General features: G+C 42.6%; 1 protein-coding gene, 1 long non-coding RNA gene and 1 other non-coding gene across 5 annotated transcripts; 2 read left to right on the plus strand and 1 right to left on the minus strand.

The window, feature by feature from the left end:
* The first annotated feature begins 77 nt into the window (after window positions 1–77).
* TRNAR-CCG (transfer RNA arginine (anticodon CCG)) lies at window positions 78–150 on the plus strand. Its single transcript has one exon. It is a non-coding gene; the product is annotated as a tRNA-Arg (tRNA).
* A 994-nt stretch (window positions 151–1,144) lies between these two features.
* On the minus strand, window positions 1,145–14,430 carry LOC109448074 (uncharacterized). Of its 2 annotated transcripts, XR_016022974.1 has the most exons (5): window positions 12,923–14,430; window positions 12,508–12,710; window positions 8,316–8,489; window positions 5,649–5,813; window positions 1,145–4,484 (listed from the first exon to the last, which is right to left on the minus strand). It is a non-coding gene; the product is annotated as an uncharacterized LOC109448074 (long non-coding RNA). The 2 variants fall into 2 exon arrangements; XR_016022973.1 differs by having other exon boundaries at window positions 12,508–14,422.
* A 134-nt stretch (window positions 14,431–14,564) lies between these two features.
* C12H17orf58 (chromosome 12 C17orf58 homolog) lies at window positions 14,565–19,668 on the plus strand. Of its 2 annotated transcripts, none has more exons than XM_019733033.3 (4): window positions 14,565–14,678; window positions 16,961–17,440; window positions 17,696–17,887; window positions 18,711–19,668. In XM_019733033.3, the coding sequence occupies exons 2-4, from the start codon at window positions 17,014–17,016 to the stop codon at window positions 18,899–18,901; spliced, it is 810 nt and encodes a 269-aa protein (XP_019588592.3). In that variant the 5' UTR covers window positions 14,565–14,678; window positions 16,961–17,013; the 3' UTR covers window positions 18,902–19,668. The 2 variants fall into 2 exon arrangements, with proteins under 2 accessions (XP_019588592.3, XP_074176006.2); XM_074319905.2 differs by having other exon boundaries at window positions 14,586–14,877.
* The last annotated feature ends 3,908 nt before the right edge of the window (window positions 19,669–23,576 follow it).

The raw sequence follows: 23,576 nt of genomic DNA on the forward strand, positions 1-23,576 counted from the left end.
GAAGCCGCGGAGCGCAAGGGCGGGGCGCGATGATGGCATCGCGTAAGGAGACGGTGCGAGAACCCGGATCCTGTGGTGACCCAGTGGCCTAATGGATAAGGCATCAGCCTCCGGAGCTGGGGATTGTGGGTTCGAGTCCCATCTGGGTCGCACGGAGTTTTGTTTTGGTGGAGAGAGAGACGATGATGGGCAGTGAAACAGTAAAGGTAGATTCTGAAATGTGGTTATTTCACGTCTCTAGCGAGCTCGAGAACCATTGTATTTACAATTAGGAAATGCATCTCCGCGTTTTAAAAACGCTACAGTTGAAACTTTGCAAGAGAAAGAGCTAAGATCTGACTCCAAAGAGGAGCATTTTTCTTGCTTAACTTTTACTGACTTTCAAAAGAAACAAGCCGACCAGACACATGGCATCACCTCTTTTTCTGTCTTCCGTGTCGTACTGTTTCACCATGGCAGCCACACATGGAAAACTTTCTCCCCATTTTTATCCCAAGGGGTGTGTGAGCAGATCCAACTGTGCTGGCTTCAAACATTTTTTTCCAGTACTAGAGAGAGTTTATAGAAAAGCAACTGTGCTGTTACGACACACAAATATAATAAACATAATTTATGATTTCTGTCCCTAAACTAGTATGAACAACAAATTGTAGTTAGAGAACGTAACGTTTTTTGGGTGTGTGGGCGTTTCATTTGCAAATTAGTGTAATAAAGAAATACAATCAGTTTAAGCTTTTCAGACTGCTTCAATCGACTATCTTGAAAAGTTTAAACTCTTGCAAAACTTGTACAAGAAGCATATCATTGAGTTACTTCCTACTCTTTAAAAACTACCAAATACTAAATGCAATGTAGTATCCTGGATTTGAGGCTGAAACAGAAAAAGGACGTTAGTGGAAACGCTAGTGGAATCAGAGTACAGTCTGGAGTTGAGTTACTGGTAATGTACTGATGTTGATTTCTTAGTGATGACAAATGTCATGGCAATGGAAGATGTTAACATTAAAGGCAACGGGAAGAAGGATACACGGGAGCCCTCTGCTCGATCGATGAAACTTTTTTATGAAGCTGAAATTATTCCAAAATTAAAAATTTATTTTAAAAAAAGAACAACTAAGCAACCAATGGAGAAATTTAACTAATACCTTCACCCCCGCCCCCTTTTTAAGATTAGGAATGGAGTGCTGAAATTTTAAAACCAGACGCATTAACAAATGAAGACCAGGGGTTAATTTCCAGCTCCATTCCTGGTATCTCAGAGTTGGTGGACACATTAGGTCTTTGCATGCAGTAGGTGTTCAAAACATCTGCACTGAATTGTCTCCTGCCTCCTATCGCTAGGCAGCATCTGGAGACAATGGACAGTGACAATGTTTCCCTGGTCCCCAAAGGCACACGATTCTTCAGCGTTCTCTGCCTTAGGATTTCTGACTGGCCTGCCCAGGGCTCCTGCAGGCTCACCTGACTCTCCCAGCCTCATTCCTCTCCTTCCACCTCCTTCTCAGCCCGGCTCTCTCTCTCCTGTAAATGTTTTGTGACTCATTCATCATGGGTCTCATCTGAAGTCAGGGAACATGTACTGAGTGCCGAATGACTACCCCAGATTCAGCTCACTTGGTGCAAATTCCACATTTTCTTTTTCCCTCATCTCCGTCATCTTCCCTTACCCGCGTCAGATGAAGAGTTGTCCCTCCTTCAGTGCTAGCACAGTCCCTCTCTCTGAACCCATCCCCTGTCTCCTCAGGAAACTTGTCTGTCACTTAGTAAACACTCAAACGGTATAGGCCCATTAATTTCCCCTCTTGCTTGTGTTTTTAGCTTCCCTCCTCTACTCGCTCTTTTCTCTGAGCCCGAAAACATTCTACCATTTCTCCATCCCTTAAAAGGTCACCCTTGGTCCTGGGCAGCTCTCTCCTCGCAGCCACACTGCTTCAAGGGCGGTCTCCACGTGTCCACTGTCTCCTTTTCTCACCCTGCCATGCTGTCGTCACTCTCCTGCCGCCCGGCACACTCCTCCTTGACCGTGACCTCTTCATTGGCAAATTTAAGAAACATCTTTCAGTCCTCATCTTGCTTGACCTCGCCCTGAAGTTTGAAACTCTTGACCAGTCTTTCCTGCTTGAAACACTCTTTTCCCAGGCTTCCAGGAAATCTCTCTGTTGTGATTCTCAGAACAACTTCTCAATCTCCTTTGCTAGTTTCCTCTTGTTGCCAACAATGGAAACAAAACCAGCCCAACCTGAGCAAGGCAAATGACGGTTCATTGGAAAGACCTGGGGGAAAGGAGGTGGAAATATGGGGCAAAGCTGGAGGAACAGGCTTGGGAACCTACAAGAATCAAGGACACACCAATGGTTCCCCCAAAAGCAAGAAGCTAGAAGCACGACTCTCAGATCCAGAAACATCTGGTCAGGATGCCATCACTGCCTCATGTCAGGCAGCTAGAGCTGCAATCAGTGCCTCCGGTACTTTTTCTTCATCCCCAGGCTACTCACTCCAGAATCAAGATTCCAGGGAAAACCTTACAATTGGTCCAGCTTGGGTCATGGATGTTTCTCCTGTTGATTCATGGAGCCATAGAGGAATTAGCCTCCCACCAATTTTTCCCTTAAAAAGAAGAAGAGGCATAAATGCTCACTAGCCATGGAAAACACCAGCACCTTTACTCAGCACAAATTTTATACATTTTACTTTTGGTAATCCATATTAATTGTTCTGTCACCACTGTTGACTTTAGGTGATGCAGACTGGGATTTTTTTTTTCTCATTAAACTTTGTTTTAACGGGTCTCAAAATTCTGTGACAGATTTTTGGTCAAGTTGTTTCCATTGAAAAATACCAATTTTAAAAACTGACAACTTAAAACTGCCACACACAGAAATGGTCCATAAAACATTCTCATTTTCTTCTGAAAGTTTTAGAATACATCATAATCATTAACAAGTCTTTTACTATTAAACTTAAATGGCCAATTGAGACAAACAGTTCTGAGGCGGTTCTTCCACCACTGACTAAGACTGGGGTGGCAGGTATTGGGGAGAATATTCATGTAGCCTCCCGAGCTTTCTGGGCAGGCTTGGTGACCTTGCCAGCTCCAGCTGCCTTCTTGTCCACTGCTTTGATGACACCCATACCAACTGTCTGTCTCCTGTCACGAACAGCAGAACAGACCAGAGGAGGGTAGTCAGAGAAGCTCTCAACACACAGGGCTTGCCAGGAACCCTATCAACGATGGCAGCATCACCAGATTTCAAGAATTTGGGGCCATCTTCCAGCTTTTTCCCAGAATGACGATCAATCTTCAGCTCAGCAAATTTGCAAGCAATGTGGGCTGTGTGACAATCCAGGCAGGTGCATAGCCAACACTGATGTGGCCTGGATGGTTCAGGGCAATCACCTGAGCTGTGAAGCCAGCTGCTTCCACTGGAGGGTCATTTTTGCTGTCACCAGCCACAATGCCATGACAAACAACTTCAACAGACACATCCTTGACAGTGAAGCCCACATTGTCCCAGGAAGAGCTTCTCACAAAGCTTCATGGTGCATTTCAACAGTTTACGGTTTTACTTCAGTTGTAGTTGCTTCAGTTGCTGCGCTGACTGGAGCCAAGGTGACCAGCATGCGGGTGTGAGAACATCAGTCTCCACTCAGCCCATAGGGACAGGACCAATACCAACAATTTTGTAGACATCCCGGAGGGGCAGGCAAAAGGCTTGTCAGTTGGATGAGTGGGTGGCAGGGTGCAATCCAGAGCTTCAAGCAGCGTGGTTTCCCTGGCATTGCCATCTTTACGGGTGACTTTCCATCCCTTGAACCAAGGCATGTTAGCACTTGGCTGCAGCATGTTGTCACCATTCCCCCAGTAATTGGCACACATGCTACTGTGTCAGGGTTGTAGGCAGTTTTCTTAATGTAGGTGCTACCTTCCTTAACGTTTTCCTCTTCTGGCTGTAAGGCGGCTCACTGGAGCCCATTTTGTTAACACCAATGATTAGTTGTTTCACACCCACTGTGTAAGCCAGAAGGGCATGCGCACGGGGCTGCCCATTGCTGGAGACACCTGCTTCAAATTCACCACCAGCAGCAGCAACAATCAGGACAGCACGGTCAGCCTGAGATGTGCCTGTGATCATGCTTTTAATAAAGTCTCTGTGTCATGGGGCATCCATGACGGTCACATAATACTTGCTGGTCTCGAATTTCCACAGGGAGATATCGATGGTTGTACCACACTCACGTTCAGCTTTCAGTTTATCCAAGACCCAGGCAGACTTGAAGGAGAACTTTTCCCATCTCAATAGCCATCTTCTCAGATTTTTCAATGTTCTTTCGTTCTGTCCACCACATTTGTAGGTCAGATGGCCCGTAGTGGCAGATTTGTCCAAATATACACGTCCGATGACAATGATGTTGATGTGAGTCTCTTCCTTTCCCATTTCGGCTTAGATTTAGCAGTGGTTTTCACCTGTGTTCTAACAGCAAGCCTGTTGCAAAAAGAAACTATACCGTGAATTTTTCAGGATTAACAGACTCTCATTACATTTCAGCATATAAAGTGTCTGTACTTGACATTATTAATAAACAAAGGTGTTAAATCTTGGAATAAAATTAACAGCTTTTAAGTAGTGATAGCTGTATCACATTTACTATTTATGGGCTGAAGAAAGATAAAATTACTAATACAGAGGGTGTCAAAAAATGTATATACATTTTAAGAAAGGAAAACTGTATTAAAATAGTAATACTCAATATATTCCAATAACAAAAGATGAATACAAGTCACGTTTGACTTCTGCAATGATAAGAGGTGCTCAAAGTGGTTCCCATCAGCGTCCAGACACTTCTGATTATGGCGAACTGCTGCTTGAGCAACGTTGACCAAAGTGCCCACTTGTATACATTATTTTGGCACCCCTGGTGTATATTAATAATACATAACATTTTTGAACTCTGGTTTAAAATCAACTTGAAGATTTAAAAATGCTCTCCTATATCAAATCACCACGACAGAAATTTGGAATGGTAGATGGTAGAGGTGAATGTTTCGTCCTGATAGTTTTGCTTCCTTTTGAGCAGGGGTTCTCAACTCTGTCAGCTTTGCCCCTGAGGGGATTTTTGGCCTATCTGAAGACATTTTTTATTGTCACAACTGGGGGAGTGCTCCTGGCATCTAGTGGGTAGAAGCCAGGGATGCTACAGGGCACAAAACAGTCCCCATAACAAAGAACTATCTGGCCCAAAATGTCAACATCACCCACGTGTAGGAATTGCCTTAGATGCTTGACAAACAGGAATGGTATGATTATATTATTGAGGGGGCCTCACAAAAAAACATGTTAGGGTCTCACCAATTGTCCCTGTCCTGTTTTTATCACCTTTGCTTTGTCCCCAAGCAGTCTCAAGGACAAAGTGAGGAGTAGGTCAAAGTGTGCTTGCAAACAGAATTCTGGGAATGCTCAAGGTAAGCTGGCTGTAAAGCTGCACTTAAGGCATGTCTTGCTGAGTTGAGGGCCTGGTTCTGGAACCCTAACATGGCCACGGGAGGCAGGATGGCGTGTGAGGAGACAAACAATGGCAGGACCTCAGTATGTCTGTGGACCCAGTTATTTGGAGAAACCCATTTTCCCCACAGGAAAGATGTATTATACCTATCATCAAAGACAGAATCCTTCATTAATGAAAGAAGATGTCCAAATTCAGACATTTGAAGTTTTTGCATAAGACTCTCCTTTTCCTTTCAGTTGAGCCAGATGAACATCAGGTCTTTACTAGAATCATGATTTATTTTTAATTATAGGCTGTTTACTCTGAGGCTAAAAAAAAAAAATCAACATGTAAGAGACACACAGAAAAGTCACATATCATACGTGTGCAGCTCATTTATGTTCACATAACTGAACACACTTGTATAACCAGCACCCAGATCAAGAAACGAGACACTGAACATGGCAGAAGACAGCCCCCACCCCCCGAGCCACCTCCCACCTCTACCTCCTCCCAGGCTGGCCAGTAGCCTTATTTCTAACAGCATCATTTACTTTTGCCTGATTCTGTACTGGATCACTTTGGAATTTCAATTTTTAAGGCTTGAATAAATACAAACATTTATTAGTATTGTATTAGTTCAAATTTTTAAAACTCATTTAAGAATCTCAGCAAATACATCAGAATTAATATTAAAATGCAATCCAATAATACCGACATACAGAAGTATCATACTTTAAAATTTACCAGGTTGCAGTATAAAACTACAGTAAAGTTGTCATTTTTCTCTCCCCCTGTCGGAAATCCCACACAAAAAAATAACACAGGAGGATGAGAAGCAGAACCACAAACAACACCATTAATAAAAGTAGGAGACATCTGAATCCCCTCCCATAAAAGGAGAAAATCTACCTAAAGCCGTGAGGAACCAGGTAGAGGATTAGAAAAGGACGCTCGTGGCCGCAGATCTTAGGAAAGGCCAGCAGAGGGCGCTTCTCTAAGGGGAGGGTATCACTCGGAGAGGCAAAATAATAATCCCTTGTTTGCAATGACAAGACTGGGGGGTGCGGACAGCGCCGCCTCCTCACAGGGACAGTCCCGCGTTCTGGGTATGGATGTGTTTTCCTTGCTTGCAGGGCTTCTGCTGGCACCACCACTCCGGGATTTAGACACTGCCAGAATGCACGGGTCCAGGAACCAACGAGAGGATGTAGGAGTGGCCCCTCCCACTCGGACCACTAATAATTCACTGGAAGAACTTTGTGCTTCATTGCCCGTGATCTGTGACTTAGTGGGTCCAGAGGTTCCAGTGCCCAAGGGAGAAATGTTTAAACCAGGAATACCATCATGGTTCCATTCATTGGAAGCTGCGGCCACCCATTGGCCATTCGGATTCCTCATGCTGCTGAATCCATAGACATGGAGAAGGGGGTCACTGTTATGGGCTGTATATTTACGTCACCTCAGAATCTATATGTTGAAGCCCTAAGCCACAATGTTATGGTATTAGTAGTATTAGGAGGCGGGCCGTTGAAAGTAATTAGGGTTCGATGAGGTCATGAGGGTGGAGCCCCCATGATGGGATGAGTGTCCTTGTAAAAGGAGGAGTCCAGAGCCCTTTCCTCTCTCTCTCTCTCTCCCTCTCTCCCTCCCTCTCCCCCATCCACCCACCCCATGTGAGGATACAGCAAGAAGGCAGCCATCTTCAAGCCAGGAAGAGTTCTCACCGGAACTTAACCATACTGGCACCCTGATCTTGGACTCTCGGACTTCCAGCCCCAGAAATAAATGTCTGTTGTTTAAGCCATCTTTGTTACAGCAGCCCCAGCTAAGACTGCATGACTGATGTGGTTACCAAGGGGGAAACTCTTCTGCTACTTAGTGGAGGAAGGAGGCAATGTCTGGAACCCGAAGATTCACTGGGGGCACATTTTAGTGTGCCCTTGTCCCAAAGACCTGGTTAATGGGAAAGTACAGCAATCCAATAAAGACAGGATTATCAAGAATTCAGCTCCTACAGGAATACAGTTTTGGGTCTCCCTACCAGGCGTAGAGACCTGCCCAGTTGCAGGTAAGAGAAATGTGGAATAAGTGATGGAAGAAGGCAGCTATAATAATCAGCTTAGACCTCATGGCCAATTGTTGAGGAGCCTCTAACAGCTATGTTTCATGTTAATTGCTCTTTTCCCTTCTTTTTTTCTTCCTACCTTATATAGATGGCACTGGTAGTACCTACTGGTTTCGGTATCACTTGATTATATCTGTATAATCTTGGGCGAGTTACTTAACTTTTCTGTGCCTCAGTTATTCATCTGTAAAACTGGGATAATAAAAGTATAAGCTCATTTTGATTTAAAGATTTAAATACTTGGAACAGTGCTCAATAGGTGCCAGCTATTATAATCATTATTATTATTGACAATAGATTTTCTTTCTCATTTCATTGTAACCTTAGACAAGGAAGTACCCAAATTGTGAAAGAAAAAGTGTCCCAATTACGCACAAATGTAAAATAATCATTTATTAAACTACAAGTACATATTTATATTGAATGTTCTAAAATTTGGAATTAGATTTTTTTTAAAACCCTCCAAATTAATTTATTATATATTTTTTACAATAGTAGTTGGCATAATCATAATAGGAAAAAAACCCCAGGTTCAGAGAATGGTAGAAACCCCAAGCTCAGCATAATGATTATCTCTGGGAAGATTAGGAAAATGGTTGAGGGAGGGGCATAAGGGGCCCTCAACTGTGTGTTGTTACCTATTTCTGCAAAACAAATTACCGCAAAATTTAGCAGCTTAAAAGAATCAAGATTTATTACTCACACTTTCTCTGGAGCAGGAATCTGGGAATGGTTTAGCTGGCTGGTTCTGCTCATTGCTCAGGAGCTTTCAGTCAAGCTGTGGGCTGGAGCTGCCGTCTTATCTGAAAGCTCAACTGGGAGAGGATTCCCTTTCAAGCTCACTGGCTGGTTATTGGCAGGCCTCAGTGTCTCAGTGCTAGACATGTCATGAAAATTCAAGAAAAGATCCAACAAGATTTAAAAATTTAGCAAAATAATTCTACACTTCACTTGGAATAAAACACTACACTAGCCAAAACGATTTTTGAAAAGATATAACACCATGATAATTATAGCAATGTTCCACTAGGGGCAGTTAAGCATGGGAAGAAACAGATGAAGTAAGAGAGCAGAGTAGAAAGTCTAGAAATAAACCTATGTTTATTATAAGCTAACATTCTCTATGTTAAAGGGACATCGCAACTTTGGGAAAGGATGGATTTATTTGCCAATTGAGTTAGACAACTTCCTAGTTATTTGAGAAAAAAAATAAAATTAGATTCTTACTTCATACTACATACCAAAATAAATTCCAGATGGAATCATGATTTAACTACAAGCACTAGAAAAATATGGGTTAATACATATATAAACTTGAGTCAGAGGAAGTCTTTCTAAGCATGAAAAAAGACACCAGAGATATTGTTAAACAAGAGATTGATGGATTTTACCAGACAAAATTTAAAAGTTCTATGGTCAAAATTTGGCTGAGAAGTGAATCAAACAACATCCTGGGAGGAAATATTTGCAATATATATAATGGACAAAGGGTTAAAATTCTTAGGCTATAAATATTTCTTAAAGGAAAAATATGAACATCCTAATAAATAGACAAGGAATATGAACAGGAAACAAACAAAAGAATACAAATGGCTAAGAAATCCATGAAAAACTGTACAATCCACTAGCAATCAAAGAAATGTGAATAAACACAAAGAGAAACCTTAAAAAAAAAACCACAAAACTTCAGGACAGCAAGGATATCAAATAATGATGATTTGCTATCACAATGTGTAGAAATAGCCATTATTGCATGCCTGCACTGATTACTGATTAGTGTAAACTGATAAAGCATGTTTGGGGGACAACTCAGCAATATGTAGCAAAAACATTGGCATTACCATATCCTTTGACTCAGCAAATTCGATGTCTAGGAATTCAGTCATAAAAAGTGAAAAGATGTTGACATATCATTAAAAATTTAAAAACCATGTCATAAAATATGTATACACCATCATCCCACTTTTATATAAAGAAATTATGTAATGTATATTACATGTATATATATGTGTAGAAAAAAGTCTGGAAACAGATACACGAAAATATTTATAGCAGTTACTTCTAGACAATAAGATTATAGTTGATGTTTTTCTTTTTTCTTATCTGTAATATCTAATAAGTTTGGAATGAATATGTTTTACTTGTATAAATTTAGACTTTTATAAAGAAATGGAAGATGTCACCAAAAAAACCCCAAGAGACTTGACTACATAAACAAGTAACATTTTTTTAATGTAAGATATCAAAAATTAATAGGTCCAGCTCTAGACAACTTCAACATGACAAACCCTCCCTCCCTCTGTATTCTTTCTAGTCACACTACTTACTTCCAAGGATAACAATTATCCTGACTTTTAACTTCACAGATTAGTTCTGGCTATTTATGAACCTTATAGAAATGAAATTATACAGTATACAGTCTTTTGTGTTGGACTTCTTTTACTTAATATCATCTTTATATGAATCATTTATATTTTGCTTTTGTAATAGTCGCTCATTTATTTTCATTGCTGTATTAGCAATGAATATGGTTCATGATTTTGCCTCCAGGAGACAATTTGGCAACATCTGGTGACAGTTTAGGTTGTCACAAATGGAGGTGGGGGGTGCTATGGGTATCCAGTGGATAAGGCCAGGGATACTGCTCAACATCCTACAATGCACAACAAAGAATTATCTGCCCCGAATGTCAATGGTGCCGAGGTTGGGAAACCGTGCTCTATAATATTACACTGTGTCACACGATAGCCATTCCTCTGTTGATGGGGACACAGAAAGTTTTACAACGGCAAATATTGAAAATTTGTGAACAAAATGTTCACAAATTATGGCTTGTCTAAATGAGAACATGTTAGGCAGTTATAAGATTTCTCATTTACAAAGAATTTGTAATAATATCATACGGCATTTAATTTACTAAAAGCTGGATACAAAATTGTATACACAAAACATAAAATGGGGAAGCGCTTCTGTCGTGGTGTTATGTGAACATCACAGGATCCAAAACAGTGTAGATACTCTGACAATGCACTTGTATAAAACTACTACCTAAGAGCCTGGAAAAGACAGAGTGGGAATGTTACAGTGATTGTTGCGGGGGGAGGATGGTGAGACAAGGCCTCCATTTTGTAGTTCTTATGTCTATACTTTTCTCATTTTTCAAGTTTTCCATTACAATAATGTAGAGTGATAGGAAAATAAAGAATTGAAATGCAGCTACTCACGACCACTCATGGGCTCACTGTGTCTGTGGGAGAGTCTGTCTGCAGGGCACGGAGGCTCTCCAGCACCTTCTCCCACTGGGGTTCCTTCCCCGCGTGCTGCCATACTTCCCACGCCTGGGTAGTGTCACAGGCCTCTCATATACTCGTGTGTCTGTGCGTGCTGTTGTCTCAAGCCGCAGTGCCTGCCCTCATTGGTCTATCTGGTGAACCCCAGTCATTCTTCAAACCAGACTTTATGTGCCATCTCTAGCAACCTCTACTTGACCTCCATCTCCTGTGGAGATGCTTTCTCTCTAACAGGTACAGCTTTTTCAAATCTTACTTAACACCGTGATTGAATGTATTTCCCTCAGTAGTCTATGAGCCACCTGAGGGGAGGATTTATGTCCTAATATCCCAGGACCTGGCCCAGTGCGTGTGGGAGTAAACTTATAAGGACTGTCTGTGAAAGTCTGAAGAATTTGGGGAGACCTTGGCCCCAATCAAGATGGTCCTGAAACAGAACTAGGATGTTACCCTAATTTACCTAATGGGAACCAAAGCAGTTGTATTGTATTTTTTTGGAAGAATGATGACGACTGGTATTTCTGGCTTCTAAAACAGTACTTGGCCCATAAGATTTTGATACCAACTGGTGAACTGCAAATTCAATTCTGGCTGTAACCACCTGGAGTTAGTGCAGACCCCATTAATTAAAGGACTGGTCCATAACAAGACTGCCCTCATTTCAGACCCACTGGCTGCAAATCTGGGGGGTTCTCACAATCCCCCTCAGGTTTGATAGTTCTCTACAATGACTCACAGAACTCAGGAAAGTGCTATACTTATGATCACAGCTTTATTATAAAGGATACAAATGAGGGCCAGCCAAATGAAGAGACACATAGGGTGAGATGTGGGAAGGCCCAATGGCATACCTCATCCTCTCTCGATGGATCAGGGTGCATCACCCTCCTAGCACATCAATGTGTTTACCAACCAGGAAGCACCACTGAGTTTTCACTGGGGTTTCAATAAACCAGTAGGCATGATGGATTACCTCACGAGCCATCCGCAATCCCTGGTCTCTCTCCCCTCCCTGGGAGTTGGGTTGGTTCAAAGTCTTGGCCCTCTAATCCCATGGTTGGTCTTTCTGCTGATTAGCTCCCTGTCCCAAAGCTATCAAAGGGGCTCAAGAGTCACCTCATTAGTATAAACTCAGGTGAGATCCAGGAAGCCCAGGAATAACAAAGACATTTCTATCCCTTGGGAAATCCCAAGAGTTTTAGGAGCTTCATGCCAGGAACCTAGCACAAGTTCTTTATTATACAACACAAAGCCACACAGTAGATGCTCAACAAATATTTGCTGAACAGAAAGATACACTCAAAAATACCAGAAATTGGTAGGAAAGTGGAAGACAGGTAGGCTCTTAGATCCTGCCACCTGACAAGTGTACTCGTATAGACCTGTTGTGGAGACGGGCACATTAGGCTATGAGAAACGATTAAACATTCCAATCACACAATGGACTCCCCGTGCTCTGGTTTATATTACCAAGCACCATGATGATAATTTGGCTTCCCACGTGACTTGTTTAAGAAAGAGAATGCTAGCCAGGCTGACACGAGCATGCACGTCTACCTGAGTTGATTTCTTGTTGTAAATGAGTAAAGTGGCATTCTGACTCACATCGATCAGTCTCTGACCTCTTTGTGCCTTCCACCATTTGTGTGGTTTCTGAACCTGCAAGTCGGATGCTGCTCTGGGCCGAGGCAAGTTCTTCCAGGCTGGTGCCACCCCGGAGCCTGTAGGAGCCCATGGCAACCATCCAGCTGGTTCTCTGCCTCTACATTTCAGGGTATGGGCTTCAGGACAAGGCATTCTACACATCCCTGCAACAGAAGAGTCTTGGGAACACCTCAAATTGGATTTGGGTGACTTGAATATAATCTCAAGGAGGTACGTCTGAGATGTGGTTGTAACTGAGAAAGCTTAAGTCTAATTAATCTTATTCCACTTGACTTAAAGAAAGAGCATGTGAAAGAAGGGGATCTGAGGACATCTATAACCTAAGCTCCCAAAGCATGAATTTCACGGTACTTACCTGGTCCTGGCCAGAGGCTGGAGACTCTGGTGTGCTCAAGCCTTGCAGTGATGGAAGACTTATTTTTTTTTGGAGAAAATAAGAGAATTTGCTTCTCTAAAACCTGAATGAGGAAGATTAGCCCACCTTCAGCTTCAATTCAATCTCGTGCTCAACCTGCAAACTTCTGATTAATTATTAGACCTCTAAATCATCTTTACAATATTATCTCCATTGCATATTAATACAATGACATTCTGATATATACATCTGCTTTTTGTGAGTTTGGTTAACATGAGTCGGCCCCACAAATCTGATCCATTGCCAAAACTGCCTTTCAAGCTGAAGGAAGTTGAGAACCAGACTACAGAACATGAGGACACCCTCCAACATATTGTCAGCCTGTGACTAGACAGCCAACTTTTCTCTAGACAAACATATTTACCTCACTGTCTCCCTCAAACCACAGCACACCTAATTCAGGAAAATTCTACTGTATCCCTGAATGATGTTGTCTTTGGATGCCCTGAATGCTCAGGAGCTCATTGTCACAACCCTTCAAAGGAATCTGCTTTCTTGGAGATCTTGGCTCTTAGAATATTCTTTCTTCAATTGCAATGAAACCTGTCACTTCATAATTTCTACCTACGGGTTCTTTCATAAAATGTAACAAATGTTTTTGGGTGTCTAGGCTGTCTATCCTAAGTTCCTCCAAAAGAACTTGAATGTGATGGAGTTCAGTCCTCTCACCACCCCACTGTTCTCCTTCTAGCTTTCCAGGGTCTTTCTTGAAAATAAGATTCCCCCAGAATCTGGTCAGTCCACTAACTTTATTATTTTCGAGACAGAAGATATTAGTGCAGCAAAAGTTTGTTATTTCTTTTAGCAGCTGCATCTCACTGTTGGCTCAGATGCTTCAGATAAAATGCCTTCATCTCAATGCATTTCCCTTTCCTCTTGGATTTGAAGCTGTTGAAATGGGATACATGTCGGAAAGGCTGTGGGTTTACGATGCTGAGCTTATTTTTCCCTTTGGTGAATGCCATTTCTGTTCAATCTGAGGAAGTGGGTCCTTAGCTCAGGATCAATATATAGAGCCATTTCAAGAATTCAGACCTAAGCAGCGAAAGAGTTTTTCTTTGAAAGAAAAAAAAAAAATGTTCACCTTTCTAGAGTTCATGAGCCATCACAAAAGAGCTGGGAAGGTGTCTTACTCATCTAGGACCTGGTGGGTAAAAGGCTTGACGAATCTATTTCAATTGAGGGGGTGGGAAGAGGGAAGGAAGGGAGAAGAAAAGCTATTTTGCTGAAAGCTTTTTTTCCTTCGGGTTCTAGAATATAAATATTGTTTATATAGTAAAAGAGTTTAACCAAACCTAGGATGCAGTGACTTGTTTCTCTCAAATCCCTGACACATTCTGGGATGAACTTTCTGTCATCTGAGATCCCCTCCCTTCCACAAACCCAAACTGTCTTAGCACTAATTTGCCTATTTGTTGTAGACTTAATATAGACAAAAATTTCCCATCACGAATTCTCCCCTACCCTGTCCCTCAGCCCCAAACACCCTTATTATCCCCACTTGCCTCTCTACCCTCTCCTCCCCCCAGCCAAGTCCGCAAACCCACAGGCTTGAGAGCTGAGGACTTGAGGTTATCATTGTCCACACACCGCAGGACAGACATTCGCGGGGACAACTTTGGGAGGCCATGCGCTCGTACCCCTTAGGAAGTGGGAGAAACCCCCGCGGCTCCGTGTTGTTCCAATGGTCTGTCCAGTGAGTGATTCCTGTTTCCCCAAAGGCTGCCCCTCATTAGCATGAACGGGGGTGGGGGTGGGGGGAGAGAAAGAGCAAAACGCTCAGGCTCAGTTTTAGAGCCTGGGAACCGTGTCTACAAAAATGACAGCTAGAGCTTTCTGGCTCCTCTGTTTGATCATTGGATCATCTCCCCAAGCCCCAGTGGCGGAGAGAAAAGGTAAGATCGATGAAATGCTGAGCCCTGGGAGAGGGGCTGCGATCCGGCGGGGGTGGGGGGGACCTGGGGAGAGGACGCGAGGAGAAAGGGGTCATAGTTTGTAAGAGAGGAGACCCCGGGTCCGTGTTCGTAGGGAGCAAAATGTGTCCCCAAGATTTTGTGTGTCTTGGCAGCCTTTTCGGAAAGAAGCCAGTTCAGCTACTGAAATGATCTCGAGCGAGCCAGGCAGGCTGGAGAAAACTTTGCATGTTAAGTAGTTGCTCCATCACAGAGCAGTGAAAGTGTCAGAAGGGGTCGCCGCGCGCCTTTCGGGAGCCGCGCGGGCTGGGCTCGCAGGACGCGGCAGTGGCAGGCGCCCGGAGGAGCGCGGGGTCCCCCCTGCGCCCGCGCCCGGGTCAGCCCACCAGGGCTCAGGGTGAAAGGAGCGAAAATCAGACGTTTCTCCCTTCTCCCTGTAAAGCCAACGAATGGCCCTGCGACACCTGAGTCGAACACACACACACACACACACACACACACACACACACACACAGAATTTCATGCATGAAGTGAAGATAAGTTACTGAGGGAATCAAAAAATAAGGGATTTTCTGTGGGGAGGTGTTTTTGTTTTTTTGGTTTGTTGAGGGGAATGTTCTGTTCGATCTCACTATCTCTGGGAAAAATAGCTTCCCCACCTCACAGGGCAATTTACTTTGGGTTATTTTTCCACACGGAAATTGAATGACTTCAGTGGCATTTAACCCAAATATCGGACAATCTTTCCCATGACAACAGATGGTGATATCAATGGGGGAGCAGTTGTGAGGTCAACAGTTGACAGTCAGGAGTTGGCTGTCCACCAGAACTTTATTCAGCTGTGTATGGGACAACATTGACCACTATGAGTTAGATTCAATCTCTTTGCAACAACATGAACTACAACCGGCTATTATTGATAGGTGAAAACTGATTTTAAAGATTGTCAATTTGGAAAGATAAATCACTTTAAGTGAAGCGTTGCAAGAGCTACAAATAGGCTGACCAAGCTCTTCAATGCAAGAGGAGAGAAATGCTGACCACCAGCCATTAAATCAAACAACAGAAAGAAAACTCAAGACGGGTTCTTGTGCCTATTCGGAAGGCACTGGGACCCAGGCAAACGGGGAGCTGATATGGTGTAACTGGGCATGCAAAGTTGCCCAGCTTCCAAGTTGGCTGAAGTGTGCTCACCAACCTGTATGCAGAGCCAGGGAAAATCATGAATAATGTAAAAAAATTGTTTTCATGATATAAACTATTTGGAGTTTTTTTTTCCATCATCAAAGGAGGGGAAAATGTAAGCGACGTGTGTGCTTTTATACTTAACCAGGGGCCTCTAACTCCCAGCCAGGCTTTAAAAATCTTTCTTAGCTGTGGTTTACCAGTAAGTGGTGTCCAAGAAGCCAGATAAAAATCCACTCACAAATGCTCGATTCTGCAGACCCAGATGACAGTGTAAACACGGATGGGAAAACCAAATAGTTCTGTTGTCAGGGGCGCTTAAACAATTAGAAGGACCTGTAATATGAGACCTCTCCCCCTGGGGTTTGCTCTGGGTACTTTCTCAACAAATTGTACACAGCAAAAAGGCGGATGTTTATACATATATGTACACATATGTATTAGAGAAAAGGCAAAAGAGTTTGTTATTTAACAAGAGTTGTCAGTTATGTTTAGTCCTAGAACGAATAGGTGGTTGTAACTTTAAAGCTATAGATTTGAAAAGGTTCCTTAAAATGAAATGTTCCCATGTGGTAAGATTTTTCTCAATTGGCCTCATTCTTGGAGGGCAAACCCCTCATCTCTGTCTTCCTTTGGGGCCTAGGAAACGGACCTGAAGCTGAGGCGGCTTCCCTCCCTTGACCCTCCGCCTTCCTCTCCCCCTCCATTCTCTTTTCTCCACTTCCAGGTCTCCTGGCTCCCCCATCTCTCCTCTCGCAGGTGCTTGCTAAGTTTACATCGTCCCCATCTCCTTTCCCTCCCCTGTCTTCTTTCTCCCCATCGGCCTCTCCTCCCCTCCGCAGCTTCAGCTCTGCTCGCCTCCCCTCTTCTCTCCCTACAGCCTCGGCGCCCCACAACAGGAAGCCCGACCCCGGCGGCGGCCAGAGCGCGGAGATGCCAGGGCCCCGGGCGCAGCCGGTCCTCGAGGCCGCTCCCCGAGCCTGGTCGGACCCGCGGCGCCGGAAGCCCCCACCGCCCGCCGAGAACCGGGCCGGCTTCCGGGAGGCCGCGCGCGCGCCCGCCGGCCCGCCGAGCCCGCGCCTCCCGCAGGCCGAGAACCGCGCGTCACCGCACCGCGTGCCTGCGCTGGAGGACACATCGCGGCGCGCGCGCGCCCGGGCCCTGCGCTTCCCAGCCGCGCGGCCGCCTGCGCGCGCCGCCGCCGCACTGGCTCACCCAAACCGGCCGCGCGCCGCCGCGCCGCCACCGCCGCCGCGTCTCAGCCCCCCGCGGAGGGACACAGAGCCCAGCGCCGAGCCCTGCGCGCGCGCCTGCGGGGCGGACCTGGACGAGCGCGAGTCCTACTGCGCGAGCGAATTCGGTGAGCCCCGCCCCGCAGCTCCTCTCGGGCTCGGGCTGCAGCGCCCACCCAGGCCGCCGGGCGAGCCCTTCCGAGCCGAGAGCGCCCGGCTGTGTTCGCGGACACCCTAAGCCAAACTCTAGAGAAACCCACCCACTCGATCCTGCAGACCCCACACTCGTGTGGACTATGTCGTGATTTGTTAAAAACGCACTGGGGAAAGAAAGAGGAAATGAGCGTTATGCATTTCTCCAAACTCTTTGTTTTTGAAAGCAGCAGTGAACGGAATCGTGCATGATGTGGACGTGCTCAGCACGGGGATCCAGCTGGTGACTCTGCTGGTGGACCGGGACGGGCTGTACAAGATGAACCGCCTGTACATCACTCCGGACGGCTTTTTCTTCCGAGTCCACATATTAGCCCTAGACTCCTCCAGTTGCAATAAGCCATGTCCAGAATTTAAACCTGGTATTGAAACTGATCTGACCACCTTTCCATATGTACTTTATGTCACCATTTGTAACTTGGGTGCCACAGCTCGGTCTCAATTGGTCACCCCAGTACCTTTTTTTGGGAGAGGGGTATTGGAAAATGAATAGATTTTAGATGACAGATATTTCAGCCACTGTGATTTAAGCTGCATCAGCCCCCCACTCCCGCGCCTCCGGTTAAAGGTGAGAATAGCACAGACTGGCACAAAGCAGGCACTCAGGAAATACTTGTCGATAAATGGAGTGCATGATGAAACACCGTTGCCAGAAGGGATGCGTAAGGGGTTCTGTTTAAACTGAGTTTATGTCATGGGGGCGGGGAATGTCGGATACCCACTTCCACGTTTCTAGAGATGTGCTCTGGAAACTCCTGCTGATACTTGTGATTAGGACCTCTGTTCTCTAATGTTTACTATTAACAGGCTGATGATGCTTATCTTCTAAAGCAGGGGTGTCCAAACTTTGTTCAACGTTTTTTACCAAGGGCCATATGCGGTAAAATACACAAACAGCCGGGCCACTCACTCGAGGTGAAGGACGTATTGCTTCACCTGGTTTATTTAAGTAAACTAAATATATTTTTTTGAATTTGCTGTGGGCCAATTAACAATGGATTGCGGGCCGGTTTGGACACCCCTGTTCTAAAGGTTCCCTAGACTGTTTCCACTTGTTTTCTGAGGGATAAATGTCTGAGAGTCAAGATAATAGTAAATTCAAGCTCAGGCATTTCTGAAAGCTCTTACATTTTCTTGTTTTGTGGCATTTAAAAGACACTATGAATTTATATTTTGTTTTTTCAGGCAGCAGGTATATTGTGATGGGCCACATCTACCACAAGAGACGGCAGTTCCCTACAGCTCTGCTCCAGGTCCTAAGAGGGCGCCTCCGACCGGGAGATGGGCTGCTCTGGAGCGGCAGCAGCTATGTGAACAGGTTTAACCGAAAAAGGGATGGGCAAGTTCAAGGTGCAGTTCACACCCAATGCATTTGAATTGTACCATCCTGGCATTTCTGGATCATGAGAGACTTGGAATTCAGCAACAAGATGGGAAAGCTCTATCTTCATGTTAACGGCATCTTCTTTTAGAATAGGGCCCAATGCTCATTTAGGAACTAGCTGCATAGTTCCAACTCTAATCTTGAAGTTCTCACTTTATTTGCAAAATGCTTCTTAAATGGTATGCTTCTGAGCTCCGTGACAAAGTTATTCAACTATAGCACCAGTTATGCACACAGCTAACTGACCTGTCCGGTTAACAGATCACTGCTTCATGTGGTTTATTTTTAATTATTTTAATTTAAATACATTCTTCAGTAGAAATAGTTCACAAAAACATTTCCTTGATTTTATATACAACTTTGAATAGTTTATATCACGTATCAAAGCAAATTTTATACCCAAACCATCACATTTAAAATTCTGTACATAACAGTAAGTGCACTAGTCAGACATGTATGAAATGTCATATAGATCAAACACTAGGGTCAGAACCCAAGACAAGTTATAAAGTTTTACACTTCAAGAATACTAAAGGGCTTAATTCAAGCAAAATATTTTTTCAACAAGTGTTTCTGATGTACCAAAATGTAAGATACAGTTTATTTTCATGTCTCCCTGCTCCTGAAAACGTATGTTTTGTGCCGAACTGGCAGTTATCCCAATGCTAAACATATTCTGGGTGTATCTGATGTCATTTTTCTATTAAGACCAAGTATCATGTTTGTGTTTGTAAAGCAGTAAATCTTGCCTTGAAATCAGATCTTGGATGCACCTGGTTTTTTTAGCCTCACTGAGCCCCAAAGGTTTGGGAAAAAGCCTTTCTCAAACTTACTCCAAAAACCCTGGAACCAATATTCAACGACAGCTTGCAAGCATGTGACTTTTAAGCGTTTTCCAGTTGGTTTGAAAAAGGATTAATCACTAGCTGAATTTAATATTGATTTTATACTTGACTCCACAGATATTAACAAATTTTTTCATAAGACCAAGCTGTACAAGTTCATTTGAAACACTGTGAATAGAGACACTGATAATCTATGGTTGAAGATTACGGCCTAAAGATAAAAAACAACTGCACTGAAGAGAGAAAAACAGCCTATGTGGTCTTAAAGGAGATGCACTCAGGCAAGTGCCTTTAGCCTGTAATGGCACACAGTCTTTAATGGCCATACAGAAGCACTGAATATACCTAAAGGACGCCAGGACAGGACCTAGCAACAGCCTAAGATATAACATCTGATTGTAATGGGAGATATTGTTATCTTATTTGTCCCAAACAGGGGGCCAAGAGGTAAAATAAAAGTTGAGAGGTTCTGACTGTTCTGTGGTTAAAGCATTACTGAGGGATTTTTAGAGAATTTTCCAAAAATGAGTCTTGGCCTAAACTTATTAGAATTGCTTCTTGGGAAATCAGCGACATTATTACACAAACTATCAACAGCAGAGGATGCAGCAAGTGAAGAGCTTCTGGGTTAGTTTTTCTTAAGATAAAAATTAACTCAAATGTAAGTAGCACCAGTCACAAAAGTCAAAGCCAAATTTTCAAATGTCACAAGGCTAAGTGGTAACCTTGAATAACATGGAAAATGAAATGGCCAAACGGGTAAATTATTGGTTGGATGGTCAGATGTTTGAGCATGAAGAGTAGAGTTAGAAATAACTCTGGTTTAAAAGGGAGGGGGCAAAATCACTTTCATAATACATAGCCGGAGGGTTAGGGTTTGATTAGACTGATTTGATAATAACTCAAGTTTCTGAGCTTTGGAAACACAAAGTGCCCAAACTGCGTGATCTGTGTGATGCCTGGCCATATAGTTAATAGGTACACCCCAGCACACACAAGCAGGCCACCTTTTTAGCAAGTTCCTCGTTAAAATGCAGGCCATCCTTTAAGACCAGGTTTGCAATGGAAGTCGATTGAGGCTCAGAGGTAGAGCTGTGGTGGGCGTGGGGCCGTGCACAGGAGGCAATGAATAACAGGCTGGGAACTCCAGGTTAGCAAAAGAGGTGAAGAATCTGCTTTTCAATATTCAGTCAGTACCTTGGATACCATCTTGAATATTATGGACAAATTTTATTAGCAAATTCATTGTAGTTCCTAATCCTTTTATGCTATTGTACTTCTTAGCACATGGATTTGTTGTGCTCCAAAGTAAGGACTCTGCACACCTAACAGGCCCTCATCAATAAAATATTCAGTTGCCTTTGAGAGGAACTCATTAGCATCTCTCCTTCGAATTAACCTGCTAGAATTCGACAACAAAAAAGTACTTGTTTTTCTTTTGGTAGGGAAAGGTCTATAAAACGTACACACTTTTTTTTGGTACTAGCTTGTCACTCTTTTAAAGGTATCATTTGGCACTGTTTATATATTTCTCTTAAAATCATTTTTAAGGTGGCTCAAACACACGTATATGCAAACACCTAAAAACTGACCTGACACCTATAATGCACAACCCAACTTCAGGAAAAGGACTTTATCATTTAAAATATGTGGCTTATTTCTTCAGTTGAATTTGGTCCAAGTTGGATGAAGTGGGGTGTTATCTTCTAAGAACTGTCTTTTTTGGTATCTTATTCTAAGTATCTGGAAGTACCGCTGAAGATTTCAAATTATTAAAAATACTTCTCAGCTGGCTCTGTCTCCACCAAGTACTTATAAAAACATCACTTTGCCCATGAGATACCACCATTCTCATTTTAAGGACTAGAAAGCTTAAGACTTACGGGTAATAGCCTCAATTATGAAAAGGGTGAGTGCTGCAATAAGTCTGTAAGTGCAGATTTAAAAGGTCACCAGGCTGGCTCTCGATTATGAGAAACACACAAAGATGCAGGGAGTTTGCCTAACAGAAATCAAGAGGAAAGAACTTTTATTTGCAGATTCTAGGAAGGTAGATGACAAACAACAGCAAATGTCAGTGTCTGTAAATAACACTCCAGGCCATTTCGAGTATCAAAAGGTAATTGTTTTACTTTAGAAAATAGCTCTAAAAATGCAAGTTTTTTTAACCCACTGCAGGATATTAACTGAAATACAAATCCTGCAGAATTTGGATAGGAGAAAAAAAAGCCTTGCCAATATTATGAAAATACTTTTTATGAAATACTGTGTTTCCCTGAAAAGAAGACCTAGCTGGACAATTAGCTCTAATGTGTCCTTTGGAGCAAACATTAATATAAGACCGGGTATTATATTAATATTATTATTATATAAGACCCGGTCTTATTTTACTATAAGACCTATAGTAAAGGTCTTATACTATAAGTCTTATAGTAAAATAAGACCGGGTCTTATATTAATTTTTGCTTCAAAAGATGCATTAGAGCTGATGGTCCGGCTAGGTCTTATTTTCCGGGAAACGCAGTAGTTTAAGGATTGTTAATTTGGCAGATGAAACACAAGCATTGAAAATACCTTTAGCAAAGGAAATCCAGTAATGCAAATTATTTACAAGCCCAAAGACTGAGTAGAAAAATCCTAACCGTATCACAAATGTGCATTCTACTACTTGGATTATTGAAAGCAAAATAGCTGTAATATGTGTATTTTATTGAATAGCAGAAGCTTGTCAAAGAATATTCATAGAAAAGCAGCTTTGGAAACTCCTTACGTGTTATAAGAATGTATGTTTTTCAAAAATTACTTTTGGAAGACTAAAGCTCCGTAGTTGATAAAACTATAAAATGTCTATGTATTTATATGGTGATAGAAATTGCAAAACTTTATAATATTAAATACACATATGAAATTAACATCTTCCCGGACAGAGGATTACCATAAAATCCTCTTTTTTTGTACAATCTGGCAAGGCCAACAGCTACAGAAAATATATCAACCAACCACTGTTTCATTAGAAACTGCACCAAATCCAATGTCAAAAACATTACTTTATTTTTCTAGGATGAAATGTCCTATTACGTACAAAAAGAATAGCTGTTTAGAATTTGCCACAATCTGTTAAAAACATAGCAATCTATTGCCTACAGGTAGGAAAGTTCTTGCCGCAACAAGTTTTAAATGATTAAGCCCATATATATCTATATCTATATATATATGAATAAATAGTACAGAAATACTGTGATGTGATGAGATGCAGAATTTTATAATTCATTAAAATGTAGCATTCTTGCATCAGCACAGTGCATACAATATGTAACATTTTTCAAAAAGTAAAAGGACAAAATAACCTATATTTGACTACTTCCATGTTAATATTTTAAGCAAAAACGGTTTCCATGTTTTCATATTGAGCAATTAATCTCTTTAGTTTGTAAGCATAGGTTTAAGTGACATTTTTATGTACAAAAATGGGCTTCCTTAGATAAAAACACAGAATAACCTGTACACCTGAGCCTGTAATAAGAAAGAATTGGGAACTGTAGCAATATCTTTCTTTTGAGAAACTATGGTCTGGGAAAGGTTTTGCATAGCAGGGTGATATTAAACAGAAGGAAACTTTTTAAAAACAATAATTAGGTAAATTCTAGAACTTGGCAGGACAAAGCTAATATGAATTAGTGCAAAATCTAGTCAAATTTTTGCAAAGCTGCATAAACCAACCATGGAAGATCTTCTAGAAGCTATTATTACAATGCCGTAATACAAGTGTAAGGTTAGAACACTGAAAGGAAAAACATGCAAAATACACCCTCCTCCGTTGCT

The sequence above is a fragment of the Rhinolophus sinicus genome, chromosome 12 (genome assembly GCF_057876585.1).
Source record: "Rhinolophus sinicus isolate RSI-liver-muscle chromosome 12, RSI-T2T, whole genome shotgun sequence".
NCBI classification, from domain to species: domain Eukaryota; kingdom Metazoa; phylum Chordata; class Mammalia; order Chiroptera; family Rhinolophidae; genus Rhinolophus; species Rhinolophus sinicus.

Bases quoted from the DNA above. Each gene is read 5' to 3' on its own strand.
- C12H17orf58 (XM_074319905.2), top strand. From the start codon at position 14,802: ATGACAGCTAGAGCTTTCTGGCTCCTCTGTTTGATCATTGGATCATCT. The intron at 14,878-16,960 runs GTAAGATCGATG...CTCTCCCTACAG, and splicing joins CCCAGTGGCGGAGAGAAAAG to CCTCGGCGCCCCACAACAGG. The intron at 17,441-17,695 runs GTGAGCCCCGCC...TTTTGAAAGCAG, and splicing joins CTACTGCGCGAGCGAATTCG to CAGTGAACGGAATCGTGCAT.